This window comes from Moschus berezovskii, chromosome 21, assembly GCF_049115385.1.
Source record: "Moschus berezovskii isolate FMDL1 chromosome 21, NW_MosBer_1.0, whole genome shotgun sequence".
Lineage (NCBI taxonomy): Eukaryota > Metazoa > Chordata > Mammalia > Artiodactyla > Moschidae > Moschus > Moschus berezovskii.
The window spans coordinates 11,881,764-11,895,306 of NC_142480.1; the positions used below are offsets into that span (position 1 = coordinate 11,881,764).

Below are 13,543 nucleotides of genomic sequence, written 5' to 3' on the forward strand. Positions count from 1 at the left end.
TTATGTGTTTAATCACTCAGTTGTGTTCAACCCTTTGCAACCCCATGGACTGTAGCCCACCAGGCTCCTCTGTCCATGGGGATTCTCCAGGCAAGAATACTGGAGTGGGTTGCAATGCCCTCATAGACCTTATAAGGTTCCTTATATATCCACCTATTGACCTCCATAGTTTCTATAATAGGTCAGTGCTTTCCTCCATCTACATGCAAAAATTTTCTTGGCTCCAAATAATAAAAAGGTGTCCCAGTTTCCTTAGAAACACTCTTAAACTTTCTTGTTATCATGAGAATCTTTTTCTTCCCCTGCTGCCTTACTGGAGCATGACCTTTTCCAACTACATTCATGTTCATTCAACAGATTTTTACAGGGCACCTTTGAGATTACACAGCTCTGTCTTGTGAGGCAGAGAACTGCTAGAAACCTCAGGAAATGCCTGGAGCAAATAAAAAGGCCAAGTCTGTTCTCTTGGGAGCTGCTTTTATTGTGGAGTAGAGGAGAAGTAATGGATGACCCAGAGCAGGGCACATCACCTCCTCCGTGCCAGTGTCCTCTTGCAGGAAATGAGGGCTGATTAGAGGTCCCCAAGATTTTTGTCACTGCCCAATGTCTTTCAGTCTATGAATCTACTAAAATAATCATCCCAGACCAATTCCTATTTTTTCTGAAGATTCCCATTCTATTTTTTTTAAAGATATGAGCTGAGAAATTAAGAAACACCCTGATCAGTATTATGATAACAGAGCAAAGGACTGTGTTTTAGGATGAGGCAGACTATCGGCTTGTCACTTTTTCAAGTTAATCCCTCTTAGAATCAGTGCCTCCAAGGAAACACAAGTCTCTGGCAGTTTTACCATCAACTGGTGACCATGGATTAGGGTGGGATGTAACTGGGCTCATCTTGATTCCCAAGGGCACACCATGTCTGCCAGGCTGATGCTATTTGGTTAGAATATGTAATCAGCTATAGACCCTAAATGATTATACAATCAATTCTCAATCATTCCAAGTACTCTTTATTTTACCCCTTCCTGTTTGTTCCTCCTTTGGTCTGTATCATAATTCACTGAAGTATATAGCAAGGGAAAAAAGAAAGCAAAAAGAGTTCAATTAATGACTTTTGTTGTTTGAGGAAAACAAAAATGGTATTTGGAATGTCTTGATATTAATTTATCATTGCCTCTTGTTGCCAAAGGTGATCAAGAATTAACTGCAGGGTTGAGGAACAACCAATATTAAAACATTTATGGAGCCAACAGAACCACATCTGAATCCAACACGCTGCAGTAAGCAGAAAGGGTTCAGAGTGATAATAAAGCAATGATAACGTCATCCCCTGACATTTTAAGGCTGAGAGTCTGATGCATACTCAGTGCCAAGACCCTCACAAGTAAGAGGCACACACTTGAACATAGGCTGGGAGAAAGAAGGAGGCGCTCACCTGGATCTTTCTGATCACCCAGTTTGTCTAGAATGTTGAAGGAAATGTCAAGGTACTCTCTCTGGATGGCACTGACCGCAATCTTCCTCTGTTTCCTCTGCCGGGGGACAATCTGAATCTTAAATTCCGACTCCTCGGCTCCCTCCTCCTCTGCCTTCCTCTCGGGGTTCTGTTCTGTGTCTGATTCAGCGAGGGCGTCGGGCTTCTCACCCTCCATTGGGTTCTCCGAATCTTCAGGGACCTTGAGGAGGACAGTTTTTGCCCCTGAACTTGGCATCAGCCCACCGGGCTTCTCCTCCTCAGTGCTGGGCTCAGCGTTATCGTCCAGTGACGTCTCGGGGAGGGCAAACGACTTCTGAAGGAGGTCTCGCTTTTGCTTCAGCGTGAGTGGGCTGCCACAGGAAAACTCCTGCAGCTCCTCGGGCTTGACCAACTCTTCAGAGTCTGTGGGGTCTTCCAGAGCTATGAGAGAGGCGTCCTTGTCACCAGCAGACGGGTTATTTCCTGAGTCCTTAGAAGAAAAGTCTTTGGAACAATCCTCCACGCTTACTTGCACGAGGGGCGTTGTACTGAGGCTGAGGACAGAGGGATGTCTGGGGACGGAGGGAGAAGAGGCAGCGTTCTGACCAGTGGCACCCTCGTTCCCTTGGTCCATGGTCTCCTCTTCATCACTCTCTACTATTCGCAGAGGGGGAAGAGGTTCAAACACGAGAGAGTCGCTATCCGACATTGAGAGCATAGAGCGCTTCTCAGGCCCAGATGTTGAATCTGAGGACAAGTCAATCAGATCTAAATCCTCTTTGGGGGCAGGCTTTATTGGGGAATCAACTTTCACCTCAAATGCCTCCATGCAATTTAACCTAACTTCTGGTATCACCGGCCTCCGAGATTCTTGAAAACTTCCCACCGCTAGGTTCTCGGGGATGTCGGCATTGTCGGGCCTTGTAGCGGAACTCTGTCTAGACCGTCCGTGGTCATGCTGCCTTTGCGTAAAGTAAGCAGCTTGGGCAGAAGGCTTGTCTACATCACAGCGGTCTATGCAGGACTTCCTACGGTGCTCGTCTAACGTGAATAAGAGGGAGTCTGCATTTCCTATATCAAGAGATTTTTGTTTTAAAGAGCGCAGCTTCTTTTTCTGAATGCTTTCTTCTCTCACGCAGTGTAGGATGTTGTCTTGTAATGCACTCGTGTCTCTATATTCAGCCAGTTCTATTTCACCTGATTAAAACAGAAAAAGCTAGTACTATTTTACTTGGAGATTTCAACTTTCTTTTCCCCTCATACTTGGGCATACAATTGACATCAATAATAATCACAACCTCAGCTCCACCAAAAGGGAAAACTGACTTTCTAGCCAAGTTTTCATCAGGTTCATTCTAATTTCAAAAACCAGAAAACTTTGGAATGAAAGAACCCCCAAATGGCAGTTTAAGATCTTAGTTCCAAAATCAGGCTTCAGGATAATCCCTCAGCTCTATTCATTTGTGTGCTGGAGAGGGGATCGCTTTTGGCTGAGGTCGATCTAGAAAACTGAATTCAAATTGTGTGGAAGGGAAGCAAACATTTCGCAACAAATCAAATCAAGCAATGGCCCTCTAAGACAATCATGACGCTAATGATGTATCTGTCAATTCACGTATATATATAAGTGTGTATATATATATACTGGTTATGCATACATATATATAAAATCAACAGTATTAAAATGTGTAGTAACATAATAAAATTAAGATTTCACCCCAAACAAATGGTAGAGTACAACATTTCTGCATAAAATTACTAAGAGGAAAAAATTCATACTTCTCTGAACATTCATCTCAACCGGCTGATATTTCACCATTTTGCTGCCGCCTATCCTTTTCAATCTTGCAAAAAAAGTTTGAGACTCTTTATTGCAGGGTCCAGTAGGTGTATCATGAATATCAGATTCATCAAAAACACTATCTTCTTCTAATTGGGGAGAGAAAGTCAAAATTACACTTAAGAGGTTATTCTCTCTTAGGCTGTGTCTACACAAGCATTTCAACGAAAGCATCATGGAACACAGTCTGGGGTGGTTCCTGCAGCAGCCCAAGTCTAGCCCAGCCGGGCATTTCATTCAGGTGTCAAATTATTCATAAGTTGAGCAGAACAAACTGTTATAAGTTCGCCCCTCAATTTCCATGTCACAAAGGGCAGCATTTTCATAAGAGGCATCTCAGTCTTCCAATAGAGCCTTCATGGGGAACTTTTTCAATGCACTTAACAACCAGATAACCAATACAGGTCAGGAATCTGGGACACTCCTGAAACGTGCCTGCTTTGGGTAAATTTTCAGGCTAATTTGGCAAAGGAAAATTAAACAAAATGAGTAGATCTTGCCCCTTCCACAAATACATGCCTTCCTGGGATCTGAGAACTGGCATAGACACAGCCTAACAGTACATGCACCTTATACTTTGTGAATGCAAAATACTGTACTCTACACTTGATAATGAAACACATGACACACAGAAAAAGCTTAGAAAAGCCACTGGTCATCTCAAAAGCTTCACAAATGATTATGGACTGAAAGAGGAAACAAAGGAAAAAGAAAACAGAAAATAACATCTCCACTAAAGTAAGACTCTTCTCTAGTTTGCCATGGGCAGCTTTTATGAATCCCAGAAGGAATCTTTGACTGTTATGGTCCTAAGGCTCTGTAAACAAACTGGTTACTAAGAGTCCAAGCAAGCTTGTTTCTGTGTCCTTTTCTACCCCCATTTGGCCACTTTTAAATCAAAGAGAAACCCCAAAACACATAAATGAGGAAAATGTTGTTATATTGCAACCCACAAAATTCCCTTAATAAATTTTCTTCTTTTATCCTTTGAAAAGGCCAAAGCCATGTACAAAACAGCAAGAGAAGAGGCTACATAAATGCATTAACACCACAGTAATGGAATTAACCTACTATTCAAGTTCAACATCATTGAAATCACAGTGTTTGGCCTACATTTATATCTACCTGTATGACAAAATGAGGTTCAGGTATGATTGTGATTATTTAAGATTCTCTGAGTATAAGGGGAGTACAAGCTTAGAGTTAAGTTTTAAGGACCGATTCTGTCTTAAAACACAAGATTCTATAAATAAATGAAATTTGAACAGCAGATGCTAGACAAAGTAATCAAAATAATCTTTTGGTCAAATGAAAAAATATAAGCGTTAATGATCAAAATGGATACAAAACTCTATTGAACTTCTGCAATGATGAGGAAGCCTGTCAATAAAACATTCTGTTTTATTTATTACGTTTTTAAAAATACTCTCCTTTGAAAAATACAGCTTTTTTGGAGCAAGAGTTATGCAACTTCCCTTACATAACTTTGTATCAATGATAATTCTCCAAATGGATTGAATGAGAGTGACAGGGAAGACTTCAGCATGGCTCCTCTCACCCAGAAATGTTCATCTGGGATTGGCCCAAGTACTGAGCCCACACTGATGACATCTATAGTTTAACTGAGTCTGTCCCATTTCCCAGAAACTAGGACCTAAGATGGTAGACAAGATATTCTTCAGGAAGGATCTGAATGGTATCAGAACTTAAAGAACTTTCTCTCAGTCCCATCTCTGGCCAACCTAGAGTCTTGAACTTTTTGGTAATAAATGAACAATAGAACACTGGCTCTAATCCATCCTATTCAGACATCTGCAGAGCAGTTCTACCAAAAAAGAATCTATTAACACTACTCAGAGTCATGGGGCACTTGACTTTCCCCCAGAACTGGATGAGATGATGTCATCTTTCATGAGTCTAGTCACCCTGCAACAGACACTAAAAACACATATCTTGGCTCTACAGTTCTCACCTGAAAATATCCAGGCTGGAAGTTTACTCTAGCTAAAGTTTCATTCTGCTGCCTCCTTTGTAGAAAAGCTATCAATACAAAAAATTGTTGATACTAGAAATAATTTAAACCTATGCAAATCATTTGACTTCAGGTGCCTTAAATTAATTCTTATTGAATAAGGAGGCTAGGAAAGACCACTTCAGCACATTTAGACTTCATTCAAATCTAATCACAAGGTCAGAAGCAAACCAGAGTTGGACAGGATCATGACACCACTGAGTACCAGCCAAGAATCATTTCACGGCCCAAAGCAAGATGTTTCCAATACGAAGGAAAAGGTTTACAAAGTCTCCTTAACCAGACAGCAAACAATTTTTCTTTTTTTTTGCAAAACATGGTTTCTCATGAAAGGAGATTTAGAAGCATATCGATTATTTCTCTTGAGTGCTCATTTTAAAAAAAGGGAAGCAGCAACATTCATGGGAAATTTGGAGAATTAATGAAGCAGAAGGTCATTTTTTTTTCTACTCCAGAATAGTACCTGGGAGTGCTCCTCTACGGTCTAAGGAAAACACTGTCCAGAAACGTATTACGTATGCAAGCTGAGTTTGGGATAGAATTGAGACATGTAAAGTACCTTTTTCTTTTTCGCTGTATCTGCTTATGTTACTGTTGTCACTGTACAAAGGTCCTGCCGTGGCATGGGGCTTGCAGCTATGATACTGTGCATTGAGTGTATTGACTGTTATGTGAATCAGATGCAGAAGGACCTTGCTGATATCACAGTCTCGGTATGGATACTGCTCAATGACATGGAGGGAGAAAAATACAAACAGTTATTTTCAAGGGTAAGTTTCTCCACTTGATCTTGCCAGCTATTTTTCTCAGTCTCTTCAGGGTAAGAAGAGACATCAATTCTTACCATGGTCTTACCCTCTTGCACCAAATTATGGATGGCAATGCATGCCAGTTTGTAAGTTTTAATTCATTTCAAGAAAATGAGCTGGCATAAACATAATACAGGAGTACAATTTTAAATAGTTTTCTTGTTTTCTGATGTAATAATTAATACACAGATAAAATATGAGGTTCTGAGCATAAACAGAGATTACGGATCTATGTTCATTGTACTTGGCTTTAAACATTTTAGAGTATATACTGGCATGGTCTACATTTCTATTTTCATTCCAAAAGTTCTTCACTTCTAAACACTAGTTGCACATCATGAATCTTCCCCTGAAGGTCAAATTACTATCTTACAAAATTTTAAGCTTAGATCTCTTAAATGTTCTCTAAAAGAACTGTTCCACCCAAGAAAAGATTGACTACAGCAACTCACCTTGTAAAGAATGACAAGCAAGGCCTTCAACCACATCTGCCGGATGTGAGGCTTTAGGGACCAGAGGGAACAACGAGGTGGCTGTTGGAAATAATGCCGGAGTTGAGGACAAGAGCAGTATTTGAGCACCTGAACCACCAAGGGGAGAAGGTGTTTTCCCAAATTAATGTTATAGTCCATAACCTGAAACAGAAAAACATTAACAACTGAAGGAAGACTGTAAAGATTATTTATAGGCCAAAAGGAAAACTGTGAACCATCAAAACATGAGCAAAATATTTAACATGTCTCTCACAAAATATTATTAATAATGGCCAGTATCCACAAAGGGACAAAAGTCCAACCTCACAAGACATTTAAAAACTTGTAACTTCATTTTATCTACTGAACTAATTATTTATCTACTTAATTATATGCTGAAAATAAATTTCCTCTTTGAAAATGTCCTATTAAACTATTGTGTGCATGCTGAGTGGCTTCAGTCATGTCCAACTCTTTAAGACCCCGTAAACTGTAGCCAGCCAGGCTCCTCCATCCATGGGATTTTCCAGGCAAGGCTGCTGGAGCAGGTTGCTGTACTTCTCCTGCAGGGGATCGTCCCAACTCAGCGCACAGGTGGATTCTTTACCACTAGGCCACCTGGGAAGTCATATTAAACTATTACCTAGAATCAATGAAAGCATGTAGAGTCGGTAATTATGTGAGGAAAACAGGCATTCTCAGACACCACTGGTAAGAGTATTTCTCAAACGTTTCAGGAGAGCAATTCAGCAACATGTATTCAGAAGCAGGAAAAAGCACATAGCCTCTAAACAGCAATTAAACATATCCTAAGGAAATAAATCAGACAGGCATTTCCAGATGCATGCATAAAGATAACCAGCATTATAGCCACTCCAAAATTTGCAAATGACCTCCATATTCAACAATATGGAATTAGTAAAACAAAAGATTGTTTATATAACAACAGAATACTCTATAGACATTAAATGGAATACTGTACAAATTTATTTACATGATATGAGCTTCAGAACAAATTTTAGGCTTAAAAGAGACACGGAATTTCCCAGGCAAGTATACTGGAGTGGTTTGCAATTTCCTTCTCCAGGGGATCTTTTTGACCAAGGGATCAAACCCAGGTCTCCTGCATTGCAGGCAGATTCTTTACCAACTGAGCCACCAGGGAAGCCCAGACATACGTATGTATATACATATATATGCATATACATGCACACATTCAGGCACATATATATATATATTTTCAGTATGTATAAATGATCCCATTGTTATAAAAAATATGTGCATATATACACGTAGTTGAGGACAAGAGCAATTCAGCAACATGTATTCAGAAGCAGGAAAAAGCAGATAGCTTTTATTAGAGCTTCTCTGTAGCTCAAATGGTAAAGACTCTGCCTGCAATGCAGGAGACCTGGGCTCAATCCCTGGGTTGGGAAGTTCCCCTGGAGAAGGGAATGGCTATCCTCTCTAGTATTCTTACCTGGAGAATTTCATGCACAAAGGAACCCAACAGGCGACAGTCCATGGGGTCACAAAGAGTCGGACATGACTGAGCAACTAACACTGCTACTACTAATGACCTTGAAACATGAGTTACAGAATGTGCTAGGGGAGGGCAGCCTAGATTTTTATTCTACTTATCACACAGATGGTAAATTGAAAGCTAACTATACATGTACACACCTATGTATGTATGTATGTATATAGGAATGTATGTAAACCTGGAGCCATCGACATATACCAAAATGTTAGTAACTTATTTTGTCATGGGCTTCCTGGGGATTTACATTTTAATTTTTTGCTTATAGTTTGAAAATAAATACACATAATGTGAATACAGAAAGAGAGAATGGAGGGAGGGAGGGTAGTGAAGTTTGCTCTCTGAAGCGGTGTCTTCTGTCTCTATCACAGACAGGTGAGTCTCCGTGATGACTCATCTGGTTATCAGCACCAGCAGGAGACGTGCATCTTGCTCCCACATTGCTTCTCTGGGTTCACTATATTAACGATCTGCTTGAGCTAAATGGTAACAGCTATGATCATGAGTTCCTTCCATGCGACAGGCACTAATGAAGGTGATTTTCAATATGTTGACTCTAATCTTTCCCTCAAAAATTTATTACCAATGAGCAAACAAGCAAGGATGCTAAAGGCCATAACAGTTTTAATAACAGTGGCAGAGCTGAAACTCATATCCATTTCTCTCTATCCCCAAGTTCTACACCCTTTGCAGATTAGGGTGGCCATTTTGGAAAGTTAGATTTGTAGCACTGGTCAAATTGGCATATATATACACCTGAAGTATCAAAGGCACTCAGTCATGTCCAACTCTTTGTGACCCATGGACTAGAGCCCTCCAGACTCCTCTGTCATGGGATTCTCCAGGCAACACTACTGGAATGGGTAGCCATTCCCTTATCCAGAGCATCTAAGGGATGCCCAGGGGACGCCTGGGTCTCCTGCATTGCAGACAGATTCTTTACCTTCTGAGTCACCTGGGAAGTCCATGTATATCCGATGGTCTATTAATTCTGCTCCTGGATCCATATCCCAAAAGAATTCTCACATGTTGAATAAGGCTGCATGTACAGAATGGTTGGGGTTTCCCTGATGACTCAGACAGTAAAGAATCTGCCTGCAATGCAGGAGACCCCAGTTCAATCCCTGGGTTGGGAAGATACCCTGGAAAAGGGAATGGCTACCCACTCCAGTATTCTTGCCTGGAGAATTCCATGGACAGAGGAGCCTGGTGGGTTACAGTCCATGGGGTTGCAAAGAGTCAGGCACAACTGAGCAACTAACACTGGACTGTACAGAATGGTTACTACTGATCTGTGTGAGAGGGTGAGGAGTTGGGAGCAATATGAGTGTCCATTACTGAGGGAATGGATAGTTAAACCATGAGAAATATACACCATGGTATATAACACAGCAGTTAGGAGTAGCAAAGAAACATGAAAAATGCAAATGATGATAATATGATATGAAGTAAGTTGAATAATTAACTCAAGTCTCCACTTGAAACCAAAAAACATAAAGGATTAAAAAAAAAAACCTACAAACAAAAATTCCACACTCCTTTACTATTTAATGCATAGAGTTTCAGTTTAGGATGATGAAAAAGTTTTAGAGATGAAAGTGGTGATGGTTACGTAAGAATGTGAATATACTTACTGCAACTGAATAGTACGTTTGAAAATGACTGAAATGCTAAGTGTTGGACTTCCCTGGTGGTCTAGTGGTTAAAAATCTGTCTGCCAATGCAGGGGACACAGGTTCGATCCCTGGCCCAGGAAGATCTCACATGTCATGGAGTGGCTAAGCCCATGTGCCACAACTACTGAGCCCACACTCTAGAGCCTGTGCCCACAACAACAGAGGGCACCAAAATGAGAAACCCGTGCACTGCAACAAATAGCAGCCCGGGCTCACCACAACTAGAGAAATCCTACATACAGCAATGGAGCCAAGAATAAATAAACAATTTTTTTTTTTAATTCTTAAATGCTAAGTTTTATGTATACTTCCCTCCGCACCCCCTGTAAATCCCCAACTCCCTTTATGTTATCAGGCTGCTGATGTCTTCTATACACCCCTGGGCTTCCCTGGTGGCTCAGAATGTAAAGAATCCATCTGCAATGCAGGAGATACAGGTTCAATCCCTGGGTCGGGAAGATCCCCTGGAGAAGGAAATGGCTACTATGGACAGAGGAGCCTGGCAGGGCGACAGCCCACAGGGTCGCAAAAGAGTCAGACACAACTGAATGACTAACACAATAAAGTAACTTGCGCAAAACTTTACACTCAACCAATGTTGGCTGAATGGAATTTAATGACTCGTTTGTACTAAAAGCCTAATGGCATGATTCATGAAAGCTTCCACTTACCTGGGCAATTCCTGCAATAAATGCATTAAAGCAAGTTGACAGGCGCATTTTTTGAGGTGCGATCATGAAGCAACCTTCCTGCTGGTCATAGCCGAGTAAGACGTACAGGTGCCGCTTGACCGTGTTGAAGGCCTTGGCGCTGCTGATGTCTGACTCGGCGCTGCTCTCATCCTTGGCCATGAACTTCATGAGCACTGTAATCAGCTGGTGCACTGTCTGGTGGTCGATTCCAGCATCTTCAGGGAGCAGGTCCTTGATGGTGTTGTCATTCTCAGGGGACTGTTGTCCTGTCAGTACAAGAAAGGCCATCAGTGGGTGGCTAGCCCACAAATAAGTTTACAGTCAAATTTCACTTATCGATAAAGCACCACTTTATCTGCTGCCTCAAAATATTTAAAGGTCTGTTCTAGACAAACTCAGACATAATATGGCCTGCTAAGCAAAGCGCTGCTCCCAGGATGGAAGTTATGTTGTTGTATCAACAACCAATTTGGGAAAAATGCGTGTGTGCCAAGTCGCTTCAGTCGTGTTGGACTCTATGCGATCCCATGGACTGTAGCCCACCAGGCTCCTCTGTCCATGGGATTCTCCAGGCAAGAATACTGGAGTGGGTTGCCATGCCCTCCTCAAGGGGATCTTCCCCACCCAGGGATTGAACCCCAGGTCTCTTAATATCTCCTGCTTTGACAGGCAGGTTCTTTACCACTAGTGCCATCTGGGAAGAATAAGGGAATGCAAATAAAAACATGGCACTAGAAAGCAAAGTTATCTTCAAACAGCAAGACAAATGCCTACACAAAATTTGAATTTAGAGAACTTTTAAATACCTTGGCAAAGTTTTATCTTAATAAAGAGACATTTTCCTTCCAGCTTTGTAAAATAAATAGGTAAGAATAACCACAAAATAATATTCACCAAATCTGCTGAGCAACTAAAACATCCATTGGGTTACTTGGTTTAAATTATTATCTCAATTCAGTTATGTTCAAAAATCAACTGAGGCCAAAAAAAATTTTTCCTTCTCCAAATCCTGAGATAACAGCAATGTGTACTCTTTTAATTACACATTCAAAATTAAAAATAGCAAATTATTAGCCCTGCTGGATGTAATGAGAAACACACAAGGGCGGGGGAGGGCACAGACAGAAAGAAAGAAGCATGAACTTTGAAAAACAGAAAAACGCCACATGAAGGTGAGCTGAAAGTTCACGTGCAAAGAAAAAATACCTTAGCCACTACATTACTTTTAACTTAACAAATAATCACATCCGAACAGGTCCCTGACATGTTATACCCTGTCTCCCCTTGTTTTCTGCCCTTTAGTTTAGGACTTTGAGGGAAGGAAAAATGAGATTTGCTCTCCTATATTTATATTTGGGGCCTTATTCAAAATACCCTCTGCATTCATCTCCTTCCTTACATGAGAATTTCCGGATTGGAAACAAAGTTTTTGCCTGGTGGGTTAGACCAGCACACATCATTCCCATCTCCCATTCTGAGAGAAAACATTCTAAATGATGACAAGCTTTGGTTACAAATCATTAACTTTGATTCTATCCATTTAAATGACAGCATGCAGGATACAACAAAGAGCTAGGTAGTCAATCATATTCTTTAATTTCTCAACTAATCTGTCAAACAATCTGTCTTCCAGGATCAACCCAGAGAAACAAGATAGAAGGAATGTTTTCTGGGGACCACAGAAATTAGTTGTCTGGAGCCTAAACACTTTCTCTGAGGTAACGTCAAATTCCAAATTTACTAATTTGAAACTGCACATAGTACAGTTTATGTGCTTGGTTGTCTAGTCTTCCCCCAGATGATCAGAAGAATGTTGATCTGCTCAAAAGTGATACCCTAAGATGGGATCTTGGCAATGAGTGAAAAGGTCACAGAATCAACTAAGTCTAAGAACGTCTAATACAGGGGAAATCACCTAACAAACTTCACTATAACCCTTGGACATTAACAACATTTTCTGTCTCATAGTCTGTTCATGAAGGAATAAATATGTGCAGTGTACTTTAGAGACGTTTTTCATCAAAAATTATTCAAATAAAACCTAAAGATTTGTTTATGATGCTGTTTCACTTGCAGGAATAGTCAGTCAGTTGTTAATATATTAGGCAGGCATGAGACACCAGAAAAAAAAATCAATTCATGTGGAACATCCTATTTCATGAAAGGTCATAAATACAAAGCACTGATGTATATTATAATTAAATGTTTGAAATAGAAGATCAGACCAAATCCTCATTTTAAAAGTTTAGAGAACTATCTTTTCAGCATTGAAAAATATTTAATCTTGATTTTTTTTTCTTCAGAGTACTATTACTTTACAACTAGAAGGAGGTTATTGCTTTGGGCAAGTCTGGGCCAAAAACCTGACAAGTGTGAGAATCTAGGTTCCCTGCAGGGTTCAATGCCATTGTAGCAGTAAGTGATGGCTGTTATGATGCTATAGCTTCATTCCTCAATTCATCTTAGCTCTGGGGGGCAAGGTTTAGGAGAGTATGACATCACTCAGTTCTGCTCGGCCACCTCCAAGTCCAAACTGGCTAGACTCCAAAGCCCCAAAGTTAAAAATAGAACTGAGTAGCATTCAAGAAAGAGATGCACCTCTGCTGTCTAGCCCTGAGAGTCCAGGGAATTCAAACAGAAGAAAGGGAGCTCCAGACAAGGCTCAGCTAGGTCATGGACTCCCCATTTCCTTCTATCACCTCAAGTATAGAAAATAAACCATCAGACTTCAACTTTAAAGATTTCAAATCTCTTTGCCCCACCACAAGTAGACAATCATTTTCAAAGTGTGTCACTTTAATGATTTAAATCAAATCATATTTTCCCAGTGACTAAGTATCATTTCACAAAGGCCCTATCTTCATTTTAGATTGATCTTCATTGATCTGCAATGCTTAGCTTTAAGGTTGTGACTTTTTGCTTTCCCTGAGTAATGAGTGATCTTTAACAAACCATTAAGTGTAACAAACCATTAAGTGTATTAAAGAACTGGTTAATGGAACTTTTCTCATAAAGTGAAAAA

At 40.5% G+C, this 13,543-nt stretch overlaps 1 protein-coding gene across 3 annotated transcripts in view; it reads right to left on the reverse strand.

Annotated features, from left to right (window-relative positions):
- UNC79 (unc-79 subunit of NALCN channel complex) overlaps positions 1-13,543 on the reverse strand; it is a 222,807-nt gene that overhangs the window by 83,355 nt on the left and 125,909 nt on the right. For 2 of the 3 annotated variants that reach the window (XM_055417627.2, XM_088829774.1), the window contains 5 exons: positions 10,501-10,787; positions 6,593-6,775; positions 5,891-6,053; positions 3,239-3,388; positions 1,439-2,656 (listed from right to left, as the gene is read on the reverse strand). In XM_055417627.2, the coding sequence (XP_055273602.2) occupies positions 1,439-2,656; positions 3,239-3,388; positions 5,891-6,053; positions 6,593-6,775; positions 10,501-10,787 (2,001 nt within the window). The remainder of the gene's footprint in view (positions 1-1,438; positions 2,657-3,238; positions 3,389-5,890; positions 6,054-6,592; positions 6,776-10,500; positions 10,788-13,543) is intronic. The other variant, XM_088829773.1, reaches the window with a different exon arrangement.